Source organism: Rana temporaria, chromosome 5 (assembly GCF_905171775.1).
Source record: "Rana temporaria chromosome 5, aRanTem1.1, whole genome shotgun sequence".
Taxonomy (NCBI): Eukaryota; Metazoa; Chordata; class Amphibia; order Anura; family Ranidae; genus Rana; species Rana temporaria.
This window is the reverse complement of record NC_053493.1, coordinates 267,604,149-267,625,149: the sequence shown is the minus strand read 5'-3', so window position 1 is coordinate 267,625,149 and position 21,001 is coordinate 267,604,149. Positions and strand designations below refer to the sequence as shown.

General features: G+C 43.9%; 2 protein-coding genes across 2 annotated transcripts in view; one reads left to right on the top strand and one right to left on the bottom strand.

Annotated features, from left to right (window-relative positions):
• Nucleotides 1-340: 340 nt before the first annotated feature.
• PTPMT1 (protein tyrosine phosphatase mitochondrial 1) lies at nt 341-10,771 on the bottom strand. The gene is made up of 4 exons (XM_040353832.1): nt 10,484-10,771; nt 4,429-4,509; nt 824-1,015; nt 341-662 (listed from the first exon to the last, which is right to left on the bottom strand). Exons 1-4 carry the CDS (start codon nt 10,745-10,747, stop codon nt 519-521), a joined length of 681 nt encoding a protein of 226 aa, XP_040209766.1. The 5' UTR covers nt 10,748-10,771; the 3' UTR covers nt 341-518.
• The window catches only part of RBFA (ribosome binding factor A), a 28,031-nt gene continuing 17,766 nt past the window's right edge, over nt 10,737-21,001 (top strand). Inside the window, exons 1-5 of the mRNA XM_040353831.1 lie at nt 10,737-10,997; nt 12,991-13,030; nt 17,490-17,663; nt 17,774-17,886; nt 19,719-19,803. Coding sequence (XP_040209765.1) covers nt 10,753-10,997; nt 12,991-13,030; nt 17,490-17,663; nt 17,774-17,886; nt 19,719-19,803 — 657 coding nt within the window. The 5' untranslated portion in view covers nt 10,737-10,752. The remainder of the gene's footprint in view (nt 10,998-12,990; nt 13,031-17,489; nt 17,664-17,773; nt 17,887-19,718; nt 19,804-21,001) is intronic.

The window sequence follows — 21,001 nt, the reverse complement described above, 5'->3', positions numbered from 1 at the left end:
TTAATGTTCAGTGAAAATTAACAGAATTCCAGATAAAAACTTGCCAAATTATAAAGTCCGTTTCTCTGTTCTTGCTTTGTGTTACAGGTTATTTACATATCCTGGTAATTTACAATGAACTTTGGATCACCTTATATTATGATAAACATAACATATAATAAACCTGTCCAAGCTCTAGATATGTAAATAACCTGTAACACAAAGCAAGAACAGAGAAACGGACTTTATAATTTGGCAAGTTTTTATCTGAAATTCTCTTAATTTTCACTGAACATTAAAAGAGGATTGCTCAGCGCTGGATTAACTCTGTGTGGCAAGACTGGGCACAGATGATAGGAAATCTAATACTCTACATTGTGACATCAAAAACAAAAAAAAAAAATGTTTTGGGTTTACATCCACTTTAAATTAAATTCTATTGGTTGCTCGGAGTTGCAGCACACTGTCACTGCCCTTTCTACTGTCTAATGTGCGTTTAGATTTGAATAAAGTAGAAAATTGCGCAGATAAACTTCAGGTCAACCTCCACCCCTTGCAGGTTCTGCATCAGTGAGGGAGAGGTAAAACGTTTCCAGAATTTGATGCTGTGTGCTGTGGATCAAAATGTGTGGCCGGATATTTGCTATGAAGGCAGAAGCGACATCTGGATTCCATCGGTGTCTCTGTGAAAAAAAGTAAATAAAAAATGTTCAGAGCCACCTTACTACAAACCAGTTCTATCAATCAGTCATCACATTTCTTAGGTTACAAACATCCTATCGTTCCAACTGTATATTATGTTTTGGGGGTCTCCTTTCAGCCATACTTGCTTTATAACACTCACCTCTATTAGGTAGGCGGCCACCATGGTGGCACTACGGGATCTTCCAGCCTTGCAGTGGATGTAAACACTGTGGCCCTTTTCCTGATGTCGGTGTACAAACTCCACCCCTTTTTGTAAGTTCTCCAATGATGGGACTCCAGTAAAGTCGACAGTGCTGAGTCTCAGCTGCTCCACACCCAGAGATTCCCACTGCTGCAGATAAAGAGAGACAATGGAAAAGTTTAAAGTGAGCAAAACAACAAGGTGAAAAGCTTCAGACGGAAGCGGCATGTTTATTAGTGTGATCACTGATGTTTTGGACCTTGAAATAAAGCTGAATTACCGTGTTTATCTGCGTATAAAACGCACCAACTTTAAGAGGGAAGTTTCAGGAAAAAAACTTTCCACAGCCCCCTGCGTATAACACGCAGGCACAGTTTACCCTCTATTTTCAGGGTAAACAAGTGAGTGTTATACGCCAATAAATACAGTAGTTCAGATTTATTGCCCTGATACTATGCACCCTGGAAGGCAGCTTTTATCTGAAGATTACTATAATTCTGCTCCATGAAGCAAACCTTGGAAGTGAACCTGTGAAATATAGGAGCTGTCATTGATTTGTTTATTAAAAGCGGACCTCCAGCCGTTTCTTCAGTCCTGCACAGTTTTACATGCTTCTCTCTTATACTAAAATTGCTTACTCAGATTTTACTGCACACTGTAAGCATCTTGCAATGTTCTCTAGTAGCTGCAGCAAGTCAGATAAAGCCCATCTTATTTTCTTGCTGGAGGACACCCAGCATCATCTAGCTCTTTCCCACCCTGCATGACTGCTGGGCTTCCACTCACTGGATTTCAGTGATAAATACCACCGAAAGAAAGGTCTATTTGGGCAAAAAATAAAAAGAACAGCGCCCCATCCTTGGTGTCAGTGGGAGGAACAGCGCCCCATCCTTGGTGTCAGTGGGAGGAACAGCGCCCCATCCTTGGTGTCAGTGGGAGGAACAGCGCCCCATCCTTGGTGTCAGTGGGAGGAACAGCGCCCCATCCTTGGTGTCAGTGGGAGGAACAGCGCCCCATCCTTGGTGTCAGTGGGAGGAACAGCGCCCCATCCTTGGTGTCAGTGGGAGGAACAGCGCCCCATCCTTGGTGTCAGTGGGAGGAACAGCGCCCCATCCTTGGTGTCAGTGGGAGGAACAGCGCCCCATCCTTGGTGTCAGTGGGAGGAACAGCGCCCCATCCTTGGTGTCAGTGGGAGGAACAGCGCCCCATCCTTGGTGTCAGTGGGAGGAACAGCGCCCCATCCTTGGTGTCAGTGGGAGGAACAGCGCCCCATCCTTGGTGTCAGTGGGAGGAATAGTGTCCATTTGTTGGTATTAATAGGAGGAATAGTGTACAATTGTCTGTATCAGGGACTATGCCTCGCTGTTGCGGGGGGAAATAACGACCCAAGGGCCTGATTAAAACAAGCAAAGGGCCGCAGTTTGGTGACCACCGTGTTAGAGGACTGAGCTTGTATAGCACTGGATGATACAATATTGTTTGAACCAGAGGATTTCCAGCGTACAGCTTTCTCCCTTTTACTGATTAATGCAGACCTTCACCCCCGACAGACAAAGTGGGTATACCTGGCTCCAGCCCCTTCCCCTACCACAATTTGATATTTTTATTTTACTCTTTTTTTTTTTTTAAGTGCTTTTTTATTTTGTTTGGGCTGGCATTCTCTCCCTAGACGAAATAACACTGTGCACGTGTATGCAGATGTGCTGAAGAGCTCTGCTCAGCAGGAACTTTAGGCACAACTGCGTACGTGCATGACGATGGTGCAATGAAGGTGGTACAGAACTCCTGCAGATGCTGAACACACCTCTGTCAGGTCCTGAAGGTCTGGCAGAGCCATGCGACACATCTACACATGCACCGGACAATCAGAAATGGCGGAGCCAGTGGAGTCACGAGCAAGAAGACTTAACTTAAAATGGTTGCAAATCCTCACATGTACCCAGTGAAGTGACTGGCCTCAGGTGATATGAAAAATAAAATCCTCCTACATAAGTTGTACCTGTTTATCTACAAGTCATCCTTCCCCTACTTCCATTAAAAAAGTGCAGAATTTACACAGGATGTCTCAGCTCGGAAAAGTATGGGGCGGAGAGCTCCGAGAGCTGATTGGAGGGAAGAGACACACCCCCTCCACACAGGAACAGAGCCAAGGCTGTCAATCAGCTGGAGATCCCTCCGCTGTCACTATTTTAGGGCTGCAACTAACGATTATTTTCATAATTGATTAGTTGGCCGATTAATCGATTAATTAGATAATAGCCTTAAAAAAATAAATTGCATTTTAAAAAAAAAATTGGGCCAATTTGTTGTTGATTACAAAACACAAATTGCCGCAAAAACACATTCCATGCATTCCTGCAGCTTCTCCATTAAAGCAGGGCTGTGGAGTCGGAGGAAATTTTGGGTACCTGGAGTCGGCAAACAATGCACCGACTCAGACTCCTACTAAATTTAGATTGGAATAAAAAAAAAAAAAAGCAATTTTAAATGTCCCAATTCACAAAAAGTAATAATTAATGACTTCTCTACTGTAAGAATAAAGACCAATGCATGAATAAAATAATAAAGTCTGACTTAAGAGCCTCTATGAAAGAGGATCTGGCAGAGGCAATTCTCTTCCTTAGAACTCTACATTGAATTGATTTGCATTTGCTAAGCCTAGAACTACATTTCAAGATTAATATAAACCATTTCTAGGTTTTACAGATTTTGTTTTTGGTTCATTATAGATAAGCTTTGTTTTTGTTCTAAAACAACCAAATAATGTGGTTTGTATTTTTGAACTGGTAAAGATCCTGTTCCTGATGTTTATGCCTGCTGCTACTATCCAGCCACTTGATTGTTTTCATTGTGTTTGTCTTTTGCTTAAACTGTGCAATACAGTAGACTGTTGGCTTCCCAGCCAGTAGTCCTGTGGTAGGTTGCGTTTCTTTCCCTCAAGGAATGTATAAAATACATTTGCATATTAATACAGAGGAGTTAGAAGTACATAAAACTGAGGAGTCGGAACATTTATCTACCGACTCCACAGCCCTGCATTAAAGTATATTGAACCAAAAAAAACAAAATAGCACTGTTTTGCGTTAAAAAGTCCTCGCCCTTTCCAAATACGCAGCAGCTGAAAAAAAAATCATGCATGTGAACGTGTCCCATAGGAAAACATGTAAATGAACTGTAGTGTGTTTCTGCAAAAAGCACCAAAAAACAGAGGTGTGACCCCAGGCCTGAGGTGTTTAGTAACATAATGGGGTTAAAAAAACTAAAATAAGTACAAAAAGAGCAAATAATCGCTACTGTAAGGGGTTCATTTTTTTTTTTACTGTGGGACAGTAAAAGTAATATTTACAGTAGTGATTTGCTTTTTGGTACTACAAAGGGCCAATTTTAGTTTTTTTTAACCCCATTATGTTACTGGCCGATTAATTGATTATGAAAATTGTAATAGATTAATTTCATAATCGATTAGTTGTTTCAGCCCTACACTATTTTTCTCTTGGTGTCAGGAAAACACATCTTTTTTTTTTTACTTTTGATGCACGAGACCAACCAATGAGATCACTTACCTGAGAAGAGTTACACAGCAGTCTGGTTTCATACTCCTCATTCATAGTAATGACCCCATGTACGTTCTCCTCTTTAATCAACTGCGGGAAACACATGGGCGTGAATTACATCTTCCATACTGAAAATTACTACATCACATAGGTCACACAACAGGGGGGGGGGGGGGGTTTTCATATCATCCAATACTTTGTATAGCCATACATGGAAAATATTGGAGGTTTATTACTATAAAGCAAACTATATAGGATAACCTTTCAGGTTAAACCTCATATTAACTTTCAGTTTAAATCAAATAAACACATTTCAGGTTCATCAAAACAAAAAGGTGTTCAAAATCTTATACTTCTATAACAAGCAGCAAAAACCTGAGTAGAAAATCCTGTCCCCTGCCAGCATTCTGCAGACAAGAACCCTTTGTATGGAAGCAGTGGTCTCTCTGCAGAGGCCCAACATGCCCCCCATCGTTTTGTTTTTTTCACAAGTTATTACATTTTTATCCTTTCTTTACTGAATACCTGCTAGAAACCCTTTCAGAGGGAACAATACTATTATTAAAACATGGATTGTACAGGGCTGCCCACTCTCCCCACTCTTGTATGCTCTTGCCTCAGAACCTTTGGCCGTGTCCATCCGCACGAGCTCGGAGATTATAGTTATGCAGATGGGTCCCTTGGTAGAAAAAAAAAAAATCAGTCTATATGCAGACGATACACTGCTTTACCTAGCCGACTCCGGCCCTTCCCTTCAGGCTGCCCTCCGGTTGATCGAACGATTCGGAACGTTCTCCGGGCTTAAGATCAACTGGGGTAAATTGCAGATTTTACCGGTCGATAGCTTCCCGCCATCTAAACCCCTGTCAGGAACTCGGCTACAATGGACAGACATTACTAAATACCTGGGAATGCACATCACAAGGAGTCCAGCCGACTATATTGCCCTCAACATAGAGCCCCTCTTTTCGCTGGTTAGATCCAAAATTCGAAATTGGGCCCGTTTACCCTTGGGAGTATGGGGTCCCGTGAACCTTATAAAAATTGTCCTCCTCCCAAAAATTGTATATGTTCTATGGCACTCCCCAATATACCTACCACTGAAATACTTTAAATTAGGGGGTCGACCGATATATCGGCCGATATTTCGCTTTTTTAAAGATATCGGCATCGGCCGATTATTGTGTCAAAACGGTGGCGTTCTGGGTGGAACCCCCCCCGCGCACCGTCTATTCTAAACGGCTATCACCGGATCACAGCCGCTGTTTGCTGTTTTTTTTCCCCCCCAGTGGAGGAAGTCTGCAGCTGCGGCCACTGATTGGCTGTTACTGGCCGCACTGCATTCTGGGGTTTGTAGTGTAGAGGCGGAGCGTGCAGCACGTTAGGGGACAAATGGCCAGGCAGGGGACGGAACAGAGCCAAGCGCTCTGTTGGTGAGTACTGACGTTTATTAAATGACATTATGTGGGCACTGAGGAGCGCTGCACCAGTGGGCACTGAGGAGCTGGGCACTGATTGGCATTTAGTGAGATGCACTGGTGAGGTGGCACTGATGGACACTGATAGGCTGCACTGGTGGGCACTGAAAGGGTGGCACTGTGGGCTGCACTGGTGGGCACTAATGGACACTGATAGGCGGCACTAATGGATACTGATAGGCTGCACTGGTGGGCACTGACAGGCTGAACTGGTGGGCACTAATAGGCTGCACTCCACCCTAAACAATAACAACCTCCCCACCTCTTCACCCTAGATTTGCTAAAATGAAGAAAAAATAAATAAAAAAATCGGCCTAAAATATCGGCCATCGGCCGGTCCGATTTCTAAATATCGGCATCGGCCAGAGAAAAACCCTTATCGGTCGACCTCTAGTTTAAATAACTTGAAGCCCTCCTCAAGCCCTTCATGTGGGGCAACAATAGGCACAAACTAGCTTGGCAAGCCCTAAAAAAAAAAACAAAAAAAAAAAAAACAACGGCATTGTAAAAAACTTTAGTGTATTAAATCAAGTGGGTTAGCAGGACAGCCATTGTGTTAGATCAGCTAACAATCCATTTATTTGTTTTACATTCAACAAGGTGTTTATCGAGAAGAAAATGCAAACATGGTCAACAATTGGATTAACATACATAGATTACAGTATTGACCTGCAAAGTAGGTATAACATAGCGAACATTTACAGCAAGTCGCGTACAATGGTTTATAACTGAATACAATCATATGGTCATAGACCGGCGGTCCCCGAAATAAAGTAAAGGTGAAAAACAGCGAGTGTAACATAGCTTTCTATTGAGAGGTCTGTGCTTTATCCACAGGAGTCTCCCAACCAGCAGGCCCAGACTTTGTTATATTTGGCTGGGCAGCCTCTATTAATGTACATGCATTTCTTATAAGGCAATGAGACATTTACCTCCGCCTTCCACCCTGAGTAGCTGGGAGGCGTCGGCCTCATCCACTTTCTAGCTATGACTTTTCTGGCCGAGAATAGGGACTCATGGACGAATATTTATCCATCTCATCAGGGAATATTCCAAGTAAACACTGCTTGGGGTCAAGGGCGACAGGGGAACCCATATCATCATGCAAGAAAGTTACAATTTCTTTCCAAAGGTCTTGGATTTTTGGGCAGGCCCAAATCAGATGAAAAAAGGTGCCCATTTCTTGGCCACACATCGTACATAGGGCAGACTAATCGCGTTTGTATCTAGCCACTCGAATGGGAGTAAGGTAGCTCCTGTGTGTTATAAAGACTTGTGACAGCCTATCCGAGAGCCTGGGGGACACGATAAAAAAAAGAAAAGAAAATATATATATATATATATATATATATATATATATATATATATATATATATACACATACACACACACTATATATATATATATATATATATATATATATATATATATATATATATATATATATATATATATATATATATATATGTGTGTGTGTATATGTAGAAGAATACGTAACTGAGGAAAAAGAAGAAAAAAATAGTGTGTGTGTGTATATATATTAGGGTTGTCCAGATACCGATATCGGTATCGGGACCGATACCGAGTATTTGCGGGAGTACTCGTACTCGCGCAAATACCCCCGATACCTAAATAGAATACTTCCCCCCCCCCCCCTTTCCCCCCCTCCGCTGCCGCCGCATCGCGCCGCCGCATCGAGGGACATGGCTAGAGGGACATGGCTGCATATGTGAGGGACATGGCTGCATATGTGAGGGACATGGCTAGAGGGACATGGCTGCATATGTGAGGGACATGGCTAGAGGGACATTGCTGCATATGTGAGGGACATGGCTAGAGGGACATGGCTGCATATGTGAGGGACATGGCTAGAGGGACATTGCTGCATATGTGAGGGACATGGCTAGAGGGACATGGCTGCATATGTGAGGGACATGGCTAGAGGGACATGGCTGCATATGTGAGGGACATGGCTGCATATGTGGGGGACATGGCTGCATATGTGGGGGACATGGCTGCATTTGGAGACACATTTAAAAAAAGTATCGGTATTCGGTATCGGCGACTACTTGAAAAAAAGTATCGGTACTTGTACTCGGTCCTAAAAAAGTGGTATCGGGACAACCCTAATATATATATATATATATATATATATATATATATATATATATATATATATATATATATATATAGATATAGAAGAATACGTAACTGAGGAAAAAGAAAAAAAAATGTATATATATTTTTTGGGGATATTTATTATAGCAAAAAGTAAAAAAATATATATATTTTTTTTAATTGTTGCTCTTCTTTTGTTTATAGCGCAAAAAATTAAAACCGCAGAGGTGATCAAATACCACCAAAAGAAAGCTCTATTTGTGGGGAAAACAAAAAAAAAAGGATACATTTTATTTGGCAGCCACATCACACAACCGCGCAATTGTCAGTTAAAGCGAGGCAGTGCCAAATCGCAAAAAGGGGCCAGGTCCTTAACCTGCATAATGGTCTGGGTCTTAACCGGTGCTTTTCGGCTACTAGCAGGGCACTTTTAACCCCCAAAGAAGGGGTTAAAAGCGCCCGTGTTTGCGGTGCTTCCGATGCGCTGCCCATTCATTTCAATGGGCAGGGCGTTTTTAGAGCGCTAAATACAGCGTTCCCAAACCGTCCCAAAGATGCTGCATGCAGAACTTTTCCTAACGTCCCGCAAGCCCACTGCCCCAGTGTGAAAAGTCACACGGAAATGAATGGGAGGTGGTTTTCAGGCGCTATTTCTAGCGCTAAAATGCCTTAAAACCATCTCAATGTGAAAGGGGTGTCAAGGCCCATTTACATTTTTTTGTAGCATGTTCATATAATTGCATTAGGTCACTTTAATGTGCGTTGCCCACCCAAATCATTGTGCTTGCGACACACTAAAATGGCACAAAATGATTGCTGCAACCCACGATTGTTCATTGAAGCATGGGCACGGAGGTGCCATCTAAAATGAATAGCATTGCAATGCGTCAACGACCCCCAGCTAATTTTTCCGATTCTAGTGCAGGGAAAAACAAGTCCCGGCACTATTTTCTGTGCGAATCCAATGCGAGTTCAACCAACTGTATGGCTGAACTCACATTGCTCAGAGATCGCATATGATTGGCCCCTGCGGTGCGGGTGCGAATCACATGCGATCTTTGAGATCGTGCTAGTGTGAACCCAGCCTTAAGGTAAGCAGCTACTGTATTTGCCATCTTTTTATGATAGAAGTTCCTCTATAACATACTCACCCATCCAGCAAATCCAGCGTTGCCTTGTTGTAACCTGTATCCGTAAGCCGAGTACCGTGCCACTATCTTCCCCTCTGACATCATCAGACAGCCGGTGTTCTCTCGAGAAGTGCCCCTTATCGAATAGCGCCCGCGCAGGACGAAGCCGCACTCCAGCTGAGTTGCCGATCAGCTGGAGTGACGTGAACAGGGCGCAAGCGCACATCGTAGGAGCCATCTCTCGATGGGAGATACCATTTCACGGGCACATTTGAAACCTATACAAACAGCGGGGGGAGACCATAGTTCTCACATTGTGCCTCGCTGTTGCGGGTCGGCTTTACAGTGTTCTGATGGTCCGGTTTCCCCGCTGTTTGTATAGGTTTAAATTGTGGCTGTGAAATGGTATCTCCCATCGAGAGATACCTACTACGATGTGCGCATGCGCCATGGTTACGTCAGCCCAGCTGATCGGCAAATCAGCAGTTGTGCTATGACGTACGGTGCATGCGCAGCTCGTTCCGGGGCACTATTTAATGGGGGGGGGGGCACTTCTCGACAGAACACTGGCTGTCCCTTCCTGGTTGTTGCAGCTGGCCCCACAATGATGCAGCTTCCTCTTGCTGCTCTATGAACTCCGATGCCTCCTGGGATATCTGATGTAGACACCCCAAGAGGCTGCCGTAATAAAACATGTTAATCTGACCTAGGCAATAATGGGGGGGGGGGGGGGGGGGGGGGCAGGCCAGGCGATGAATTTTAGAAGTAAGCCGTAGTGTCACCCATCAGTGCAGCCTCATCGGCGTACATCAAAGAAGGAGAAAAATCTGTATTTTTCTTTAACAAAAAATAAAAACCGCAGAGGTGATCAAATACCACCAAAAGAAAGCTCTATTTGGGTACAGCGAATTGTCATTCAAAGTGCATCAGCGCTGAAAATTGGTTTGAGAGGGGGGGGGGGGGGGGATAAGTGCTTAGTAAGCAATTGGTTAATAAAGAAACAGTAAAAAAAAAATAAGAAAAAAGGGGGGGGGGGGTCTTACATTTGCCAAGGGGGGGGGAAGATTGTATTAAATGTGAACTTCTGCAGGAATGATAAATATATACAGCCAATTACATATTGTGATACATTTATATATAAATCAGTCATAATAAATAATAATAGGTCTCTTATCACCAGATATCTGTAATATACAGTAGAAAACCGTACAGGAACAGTCATTTAACATTGCAATGTGATTTAAATGAAAAAAAAAAAAGTTTCCTCCAATTCTAACTCCACTGAACCGCACCAGACCCCAAGTGCCCACGGGAAGCGAACTACACATGCGCGCTCACCTTATCACTCATGCCCCGGAAGGGCAGAGCTCCTAGGATGACCGTCTCGTCGATCCTGTCATACCACTTCCGACTAGAGACTTTCTCCATCAGCATGTTGTACAGCAAAGTCGGGTAGAATATCACGCGGGTCGCTACCGATTGCAGGGGCATGATTCTTTCCACCGTGTAGATCAGCAGTTTGTCTCTCAGAATAGCACCGCCATATTGGAAACTAGAGCTTCCGCCCTCGTAGCTGAAAGGGCGGAAGTAGAAGGACGCCATGATTGATGAGGGAACGCTTTACTGTTACACCAATAGGCAGAGGCATGGCGGCGTCCAGTGTGATTTTTCCGGGGCTGCATCGGATTGTGGTCCGTAGGGCATTACAGTGTTGCGTGGCGGTGCATTGTCATGGCTCCCGTGTATTCGGCATCCCCGAACCAGCAACAGCTCTCAGTCATGGCAGATACGTGCACTCATCGCCCGAACTCTCCGCGAAGAGCAGCCTATACAAGTTCTCTTCTAAAAACAAGTGAGCACAGCGACACCTACAGGCCACGCCGGGCACTGCACTGTGGGGAAATGTGTGTGCAGGGAAGAGGGGGCTGTGTGCAGGGTCATCAGCTGATATAGTACAAGTGTAGAGTTGTATGATTTGGGACTCCTATGTATAGATTCAGGGGGCTTCTGAGTGGCTTCAAGCTATTTTGATTTGCTTTTACAGTGGCTTCTATGGAGTGGAAAATGGTATTAGCTATACACCAAAGCCTGTGTACATGACCTTCCATACATGTTTATTCCTAATGTCTCCATTCTGGCCTTTGTGTCTATTTGAGTAATAAACAATCGCCCTCTAAGACAAGAGCTGCTGCCCAACAAGTGGGCAAAGCATCTTACCCTTTAGGCCTTGTGTACACAGACACCTGGGGCCGTACAAAGTAAAATTCTGTGTATTTCCCTACCAGGGATCCACAGGTGCCGCATACAGCCGCCCATAGAAATCAATATGCAGGTATACACCTGTACTTGCACATACATGTGTGCAGACAAATGACCCTGGATGAAGACTGTCTTCATTCAACATGTTTATGGCAAGCCATTGATTTCTATGGGTGTCTGTACACCGCACCTGTGGGCCCTGGGCAGGGAAATCGCAGACTCCTGCACCATCTTTACCACACTAAACTGGAGGAAGTTTGAAGAGACTATGAACTTGTTGATCGACATTCTCCTGGGCCCATTCAAACTACACATCCGTCTGCTGTGGTGAAAGATGGGACTTGTAGTTTTCTTATTCACAGATTTCTGGGAATAAATGATGCAGATGTGTGGGCGGAGCTTTGAACAGCCACGCTGTTGTCAAAATATGCAATGGGTGGGGGGGAGAGGATCCTCTGTGCTGACCTAGCTCATCCAACCCTCCCCTCCCCCACATAACCCCTTATGTATTCCAGCTCACCCCCCCCCCCCCGAGTGCCCATAGCAAGCCGTGAGCATTCGTGTGGGCTCGCTATGATTGGCAGCAGAAGCCAATCCAGCTTTGTGGGCACAAAGCTGGATTGAGATTAGTATTTCAGGTGGAGACAAGTTTTTTTTACCTTAATGCATAGAATGCATTAGGGTAAAACACTTACCTTTACAGCCACTTTGAATCGATGGGGGCGAGGCCTGGGGTAGCAAGTGCTGTGGTAAGACTTCTCAAATAGTTTATAGTTTATTTTGTTGTGTTCAGCTTAAAAAAACCCGAGGGTTTAATAGTACTTTTAGGTGCTACCAGTGGAGCTACTTTGAAGGATGATGTATTTGGGGTGTAGAACCAGTGGCAGCTGGTAGTTATTTTCTTTGTGGGGGGCGGAAAACAGAAAACCCCCAGCCACTGGGTCTGGTGCACTGACTTACCCTATCTAATCAGTGTTTCTCCTCTCCCGTGCGCCCTCTCTCTGTGGGGGCCCTGGCTTCCATTTCCTCCAACCTTTCCCTGCTCTCCAGGGGCGACCAATCCAGAGTCTTCTCTTTTCGGTCAATCCGAAAATGCGTCTCGGACCTGCTTCTGATTGGCCGGATTGAGGATCAGTGTTACAACAACAAATATTCATTCGCTGTTGTAACACCTGGGTGGGCTCGTAGCAAAATGCTCTGTGCTACGAGTTGACCTTCTCTCTCTCTTTTTTTTTTTTTTTTTTTCTTTTTTAAAGCCTATGGCTCTAATCGGGTGCTTCAAAGATACACCCCTGTCACTGATTGTGACTTTCACCAACCATTCTCTGGTGAAGAATCAATCGCTTTCATGTAAAACACATGGAGCTGGAGGTTTCACCCGAGAATGTTTGTGGAAGTTGAAGTGATCCATGAAAGTACCATCACATTTTACATTTATTGTAGAGGATGTTAATTTTTGGTGCTTGTGTGTTGATTTTTTATTTATTTTTGCCTTTGGTGTGAGAACTAGGCCTGTGTGATGTTTGAAAACCTGAAATATATTGGTATTTTTATTACTTGTTAAAGCATTTGTCTTTCCTAACTAGAAAAAGACTTTGGCATGAAGGCACTTTTCACCTTCCCATGGTAAGTATTGTGATGCCTTTAATTTTTTATTTTTACAAGTTATTTATACCGTGCAGCATTTTAAATATGCATTTATGTGTTACATGTAACATAATGTACAGTTGTGTCACTTAGGTTGTATGCACAACATATTTCTTATTATTCATACCTAATAACTTTGGGAGAATGGTAATGAGAGCCCTGCCTTTAAACTGCTGGTTTTGATTTTTTTTTATTATTTTTTGTTGAGCTTTAACTACCCTTTTTTTGGGTGATCAATGTACAGTAATGAGATGAATCATACAAATGTGTTTGCACTTTTTCTTCTTTTTATTTTTATTTTTTTAGTTCAACCAATATGGCTGAACAAATCTGTACCAACAAAAGCAATGTTGGGGCAGCGATTTCCCCCCCCCCCCCTCTCAGAACACACTGATTAGCACCAACTTTTTGTTGGACTTATAAACAAGCTCCCGGAAGGGAACTCGTTCATAAGTAAGGGACTTTACTGTACTGTAGGATTTTAAACGCTTGCCAACCAGCTGCCGTCGTCATACTGTGGCAGGTCGGCTTTCCTGCGCAAACCGCCATAGGTGTATGTCAGTGTTTGCACAGGTGATAGCGGGCACGCGCCCGCCGCGGGAGTGTGCCCGCAGATCTGTCCACCAGTGACCCACGATCGCAGTATACAGAGGCAGATTCTCCATTCTGCCAGATGACATGTCGGATATCTTCTGTTCCCAGTGATCAAGAACAATGATCTGTCATGTCCTTGGTAGCCCAGCCCCCACCTACAGTTAGAAGACACCCAGGGAACACACTTAACCCCTTAATCGCCCCCCCCCAATGTGTTAACCCCCTCCCTGCCAGTGTAATTTTTGCATTGATCAGTGCATTTTTTTTACAGCACTGATCAATGTAATAATGTCACTGGTCCCCAAAAAGTGTCATATGGGGTTATATTTGTCCGCCGCAATGTCGTAGTGCCGCTAAAAATCGCAGTTCGCCGCCATTACCAGTAAAAACAATACAAAAATAAATAAGTCCCTAAATCTATCCCAGAGTTTGTAGATGCAATTACTTTTGCGCAAGCCAATCAATATACGCTTATTGCGATATATATATATATATATATATATATATATATATATATATATATATATATATATATATATAATGTGTGTGTGTGTGTGTGTGTGTGTGTGTGTATTATTATTTTTTTACCTGAAATATGTAGAATAATATATTTTGGCCTATACAGATGAATACATATTATTATTATTATTATTATTATTATTATTATTATTATTAATTTTTTTTTTTTTTTTTTTTTGATATGTGTTATAGCATATGTATTTTTTTGTTGCTTTTTATAGCGCAAAAAATTAAAACCGCAAAGGACATAAAGTTTGTATAGGTACAGCGTCGCACAACCGTGCAGTTGTCAGTGAAAGCGACGCAGTACCGTATTGCAAAAAATGGCCTGGTCATTAAGGGGGGCAGATCCTTCCGGGGCTTAAGTGGTTAAAGCCCGACTAAGGGCAGCTAAAAACAATTCAGGGGGCACCCAAGCCCAGTCAGAGCTCCGTGTATCAATTCAGACACATAGCCCTGACCAGGCCCCACCCCCTCTCTCCCCTGATTGGCTGGCTGGCTGACTTTGACAGCTGTGGGAGCCACTGCTCTCTCAGCCAATCTGGAGGAATGTCCTGGATAGCTGAGGGGGATCGTGGACATCGCTGGAGAGAGAAGAGGCTCAGGTAGGTTATTAGGGGGGTGCTGGGGGGGGGGGGGGCTGCTACACACAAGGTTTTTTATTTTAATGCATAATATAATTAATGTAACTTTATCTCTTTTTTTACATTCCCATTAAGATATCTTGTAAATAGTTTAGCATTATATAATATGCATCTTTTTCTCTTCACAGAAGCAGGGTTTACAGCATATTGTAAATATTTCAGTATAACTTCACACAGGGGCTTAACTAGAAATCACAGGGCCCCATAGCAAAATGTTGTATGGGGCCCCCCACAGCCGCCCTAGTGTCAATGCAGCGTTGCCTGTGCCCTATACAGCCCCACCTGTGCAGAGGAAGAGGAAAACCGGCTTAATTAGCAGAAAGCGAGATTGCCCGCTGTAATGGCTTTCATTTGAATTTCCCGTGGCTCATCGTCGCATAGCACCACCTCTTGGCCTAACGCCTTTGATGACGTCACATGCCCCGCATTGGACCAGCGTTCTGTCTATCAAAGGTGCCGGCCAAGAGGTGAGCCCCGGGAACACTGGAAGTTCTAATGAAAGCTATTACAGCGGGCAATTCCGCTCTCTGCTGATACGGACAGCTCGTCTTATCCTCTCCTCTTTCTTCCCCTGGCTGGGAGACCATGCCGGCGGTGCTCCCATCCTCACCGGGCCCCCCTTATGCTCACTAGGCTGTGGGCCCCATAGCGCCTGCGTGGGTTGCTATGGCCGTAGTTCTGCCACTGGCTTCACATCTTTGAGAGTGGGGAACATGTGCAAAATCACACGCATTCCCCACTCAGAGAAAAGCTCTGCAATAATTTATTCTGGCCATTGAAATGAATTATTGCTAAAGTGCTAGCTTGTAGGTGCGTATAGCAGCTTTAAGTGTTTTTCCTACCTCGCCTATACGTGCCTTAAAATGTTCCACATTTTGTCATGTTACAACCAAAAACTTAAATTTTATTTGTTAAAGTGGCACATAATTGTGAAGTGGAAGGAAATAATAAATGTTTTTTATTTTTTTTATTTTTATAAATATGTAAAAAAGTGTGGCGTGCATTTGTATTCAGCCCCCCTGAGTCAATACTTTGTAAAACCACCTTTCACTGCAATTACAGCTGTAAGTATTTTTGGGGATGTCTCTACCAGCTTTGCACATCTAGAGAGTGACATTTTTGTGTTGCATCTGAGTAAAGGGGGCTGAATACAAATGCACGCCACAATTTTCACATACCGTATTTGCCGGCGTATTAGACGACCCCCTATTTTTCCAGCTAAAATGTGGGTTTTGGCATATACTCGCCGTATAAGACAACCCCCTTCATACTAGTCTGCCTGGAAGCTGAGGGGTAGCCGGAACAACCGCTGAGAGTAACGGGCTTTATTCAGCTTTTTTCCGAATCTCACTGTGGACATCCACATGCCTCACTGTGCCATACCTTATTCCTGTACTGCGAGCGTCCATTATTTAAAAGCCGTGCCTCCTCCTCGTGCTGTTCCGTGATAGTCGCCTGTGTTCCGCCTATCATGGAGGTCCTCTCGTCCAAAGCCGAGGATGAGACGACATCCGTGATAGGCGGAACACCGAACAGAGGCTCTGCTGGGAAACCAAGTGTTCCGCCTATCGCGAAACAGCACAAGGAGGAGGCGCGACTTTTGAATAATGGATCCCCGAGACAGGTACCGGCGTATAAGACGACCCCTGGGTTTTGTGGCAAGTTTTTAAGCCTAAAAGGTTGTCTTATACGCCAGAAAATACGGTATTTATTTGTAAAAAAAAAAAAAAAAATGAAAACCATTTATCATTTTCCTTCCACTTCACAATTATATGCCACTTTGTGTTGGTCTATCACATAAAATCCCAATAAAATACTATTATGTTTTGTAACATGACAATATTTTGAAAATCTTAAGGGGGTATGAATGCTTTTTCAAGGCACTGTAAGTGCATGGACACATAGGCTAACATGGAGGGGCATTTAGTGGCAGGGGGAAAAAATGCCTGATGCCCCTAGGAGCAGCCTCCATTGTGCATGAGGCCTTCCGCTAACTGTAAAATGCCATTATTTTAAGACTAAACACCCCTATCTTACAAGGGACAGTGAGGTACATTATTTATACTACTTCTTAGGAAGATGCCTTGTAAGGATAGTCTTAGGTGGTTTTCTTCAAAAGGTAATCTTATGCTGCCCAATAAAATATGGATTATTAGATTATGGCATGTGGAATACCTGAAATATGTATGCATTTAGAAAACTAGAGTAAGTCTCATCCACACAATCATAAACCTTTTTTTACTTCAATCAGCCACTCCTCAGACCTCTTGTTTGTTTGGTTGGGTAATTTCTGTCAACCTCCACTTGGGGGTCCAGAGAAGAGGAACTGCATGAGCAGTCTGGAGCTCTTTGCCATTAAAAAGACCAACATCTGTCAAGAGTCTTATTAGAGCAAATGTCCATTCTAATGAACTTGACTGGGTGAGGCTGAGAGGGCAGCATGGTCAAATTATGATACCACTGTTGTCATACTAACCATTCTTCGTTTAATTTAAAATGGGGGGGGGGGGGAATTATTATTATTATTTGGAAGCACTTTATATCATTTTGTATTATACAAACAGAAGAATATAATCTTTATTGATTAGGCATAGCAATTTTTTGTTTTTCCGTCAGATATATGTTCTTGTGTTCTGGATATGTTTAGCTGGCTTCAGTGCCTATGTTATGTTTGCTTGTAGGAAAACAAGCCAGCTGGTTTAATGGCCTTGATGAAACAGCAGAAGGCAGTAAAGAAAGAAAGTAATGTTCGTATGAAGACTCTAAATGTGATCCTGTATGATGCATTAACCGGCTTGCTGGGTACATCAGAAGTCAGTGATGAGGTTCATGAATTGTGTATTGAACTATCAAAGGTATTGTAAATTACTTTCCTATTCGTGATTAGTGTTTGTCAATTTTCTTTTGATTTCTCACCCATTTGTAATCTTTGAATGACTTGGCTTTTGTATGTTTTTTGTTGTAGGTATCCGTATCTGTGGACTTTTCAGTCTGTCGAGCTTACTGGTTAAGCAGTGGCAACAAAGACACTGATACTGAGATAGAAAAAGTACTGCAGAAGTATGCTTCACGGTTTAGGTATTTGCAATTTCCTTTACAAGTAACCTGTTCACTTGATACAATCTAGTAATTCTAAAATGTAATCTAGCCACAATTTCTATGGTTAGGGTGTAGTTCCTACTAGTAGCATCCAGTGTTTTGGCAGCAAATTTCGATTTAGTTTTAAAAATGGCATTTTAGTTTTAGTCCCATTTTAGTCATCGTATTTTAGTTGACTAAAATTTCCAGTACATTTTAGTGGAATAAAATCGATTTAGTCAATTAAAATTGAATGTGCACAGTACACAGTCCCCCAACCCTCTGCACAGTACACAGCCCCCCCTGCACTCCCAGGAGACCCCCAGTCTCCTGGGACAGCACTGCCATCTTAGTCTAAAGTTGAGAATAAATCACTACCAGACCTTTCTCATACACAGCTTCTCCTGTGTCACTCTCATTGTAACTCAGGTAGCTAGATTCAGGTACGAGCCGCCTATCTTTAGGTCGGCGTAGCGCATCCTATTTGCACTACGCCGACGTAACATAGTGAGGCAAGTACTGTATTCACAAAGCACTTGCCTCCTAAGTTACGTCGGCGTAGCGCAAATGGCCCGGCGTAACCCCGCCTAATTCAAAATAGGCAGGTAGGGGGCGTGTTGTATGGTAATGAATTCACGATTCATTACCATACATGTAAATGAAGCACGGGTCGTATAGCGCATGCGCGCGCATGCTCAGTATCACGTCGCAAATACTCCTTGTTTTCGACGTGAACGTAACCTACGCCCAGCCCCATTATGAATCGGCTTACGCAAACGACGTGAAATTCGACGGCTGTCCGACGTCCATACTTAACATTGGCTGCGCCATCTTTTTGGTGGTTTATCTTTACGCCTAAAAACGCCTTACGTAAACGGCGTATCTTGCATGCGACGGCCGTGCGTATGTTCGTGAATAGGCGTATCTTGATCATTTGCATATTCTCGGCGTAAATCAACGTACACGCCCCTAGTGGTCAGCGTAAATATGCAGCTAAGATACGACAGCGTAGGAGACTTACGCCGGTCGTATCTTGGCAACAGATAAGCTTATCTCAATTTGAGCATACCGCTTAAAGATACGACGGCGTATCTACTGATACGTCGTCGTAAGTCTTTATGAATCTAGCTAAAAGTCTCTAAATATGCCTCCAATAGATTTGTTCTTGCATGGACCCGGTCACATGACTGCCCTCTTCTGACGTTTCATGGATGGTCATGTGACGCTCTCTTCCTCCAATTCAAAGCAACACTCGGAGGAGGAGGGCGGCCACGAGAACTAAGCTGGGCTGGAGAAACTGGAGAGTGCAAAATCTGGTCCGCTGTGCATGGTAGCCAATCGGCTTATAACTTCAGCTTGCTCAATTAGGCTGGCCATACACAATGCAAATTTATTTTCTACAACTACAGGGGTCCATGATTCACCCCCCTCATTAACACAGGCAGTGTTGACAGGGGAATCAGCAATTGTGCTCTCACGGTGGGGTAAGCCATCCCTGCAAGAAGAAGACAGAGACTAGCTGTTTTAGCAGTGGCTGGCAAGAGAATCCGGCAGGCTGGTTGTACCCAAGTTGATCGATCAACTTGGTACATTCAGCCTGCCAATTAACTGTTCGAATCTCTGCTGAACCGGCCGAGATTCAAACTTTGACAAAAGAACCTGGAAGCTGATTGGTTTCTATGCAGAGCTGAACCCGATTTTGCACACTCCAATTTTTTAGTAAATCAACCCCACTGTCTTTGCAGCAGAGTTGTACTGTTCACTGTGGCTTTAAGTTTAGATGTTTTGGTTTTTAATGCATTGTAATTTACATATGTATTTTTTTTTCCGAGGCATCTTATGATAAGCCATCATGTTCTTGGCAATGTTCCACCAGTTGTGTTTGTGAGGGACAAGGAAGATGCCAAGAGGCGAGAGGTATGTGAAATAAACCGCATCAGTTAAAGCGGAACTATACTCGACCGCACTCTAGCCAAGATGTCGCTCTTGCAGATCCCGAAGTTCTAAATTGAACTGTGCATACATGGCTCGTGTACAGTGCAAACGGGCAGGTATGACTACTTTAACCCCTTCACGCCGGGGGTACACATATATGCGGCCTTAGACCCCTTTCACACTGAATCGTTTTCTCTTTCGTTCATAGACGGACACAGCATCCTTTGACCTTAGGGTTATGCTTCTTCCTACCAGGAGATTTAGGCAGAATTCTACAGCACTTAAGGTGTTAAAAACTTTCCTTCATGCCGCTCCTCCCAGGGGGCGTGGCTCCCCCAGGCATAACCCCCACTCTGCTTTAGCAGCCTCAGTTTGTTTCTGCCTAACCGTCAGGAGAGTCAGGCTCTCTCTGGAGTCCTGGACTCTGGAGTTTTTTCTTGCAAATTTTTTTGCATTTTGCGAGTTTTTTCCTCGCTTTTTTATTTTATTTTTATTTTTGAATCCTGCGATTCTTCTATCAACAGCCGACTGGGTGACAGGCTGGGTCCTCGACCCTTGTAGTCCCCCCAGGTTCGGCCTTCGAGCGTGTGCCGGCCCTCAGCTCCGCTTTGGGACGTCCACGACAGGCCCCATTGCTCCAGGGGCGGCCGGGGAACTTCGGTTCTAGGGCACACATATGACCGGTCTCTATGGCCTTGTCACAGTGTGTCTGGCTGACAGCCATGCCGTTCGCGGACGTTGGTTCTGTCTGGGATACCTCCAGCCAGGTAGTCGCAGGACAGGTAAGTAGTGGCCCCTTACTCAGGTAAGTGGTCTGGCTGGAATGTTTTCCCTTGGGAGGTCGACTGAGGGTTTTCCCCTGCTTTCCTCTCTCCCTTATTCCTCTCCCTCCTTTCCCCTTTGGGTGACGGCTGTGCAGGGGGTTTTTTCCCTGGGGCTCATATTTTTTTTTTTTTTTTTTTTTTTTTTTTTCACTCGGGTATGGCTGGGGCTGTTCTGTGTCACTGCAGGGGACTGTGGTGGACATTCTGGGCATTTTTGTGTGTGCTGTGTGCTGTTTTGGTGTACTGTCATTTTTGGGTACACTGTCTTTTTAAAACTGCGCAACGGCGGCCATTTTGCCGGAGCCGCGCTTGTATTATTCGGCGGCCATTTTCTTGTGGCCGGCGCCATTTTCAGC

Excerpts from the sequence above, each read along its gene's own strand:
- PTPMT1 (XM_040353832.1), bottom strand. The coding sequence starts at position 10,747 with ATGGCGTCCTTCTACTTCCGCCCTTTCAGCTACGAGGGCGGAAGCTCT. Across the intron at positions 1,016-4,428 it reads TGCTGTGTAACTCTTCTCAG|CAGTGGGAATCTCTGGGTGT; the intron begins GTAAGTGATCTC and ends CTTTATCTGCAG. Across the intron at positions 663-823 it reads TGGCCGCCTACCTAATAGAG|AGACACCGATGGAATCCAGA; the intron begins GTGAGTGTTATA and ends TTTTTTTCACAG.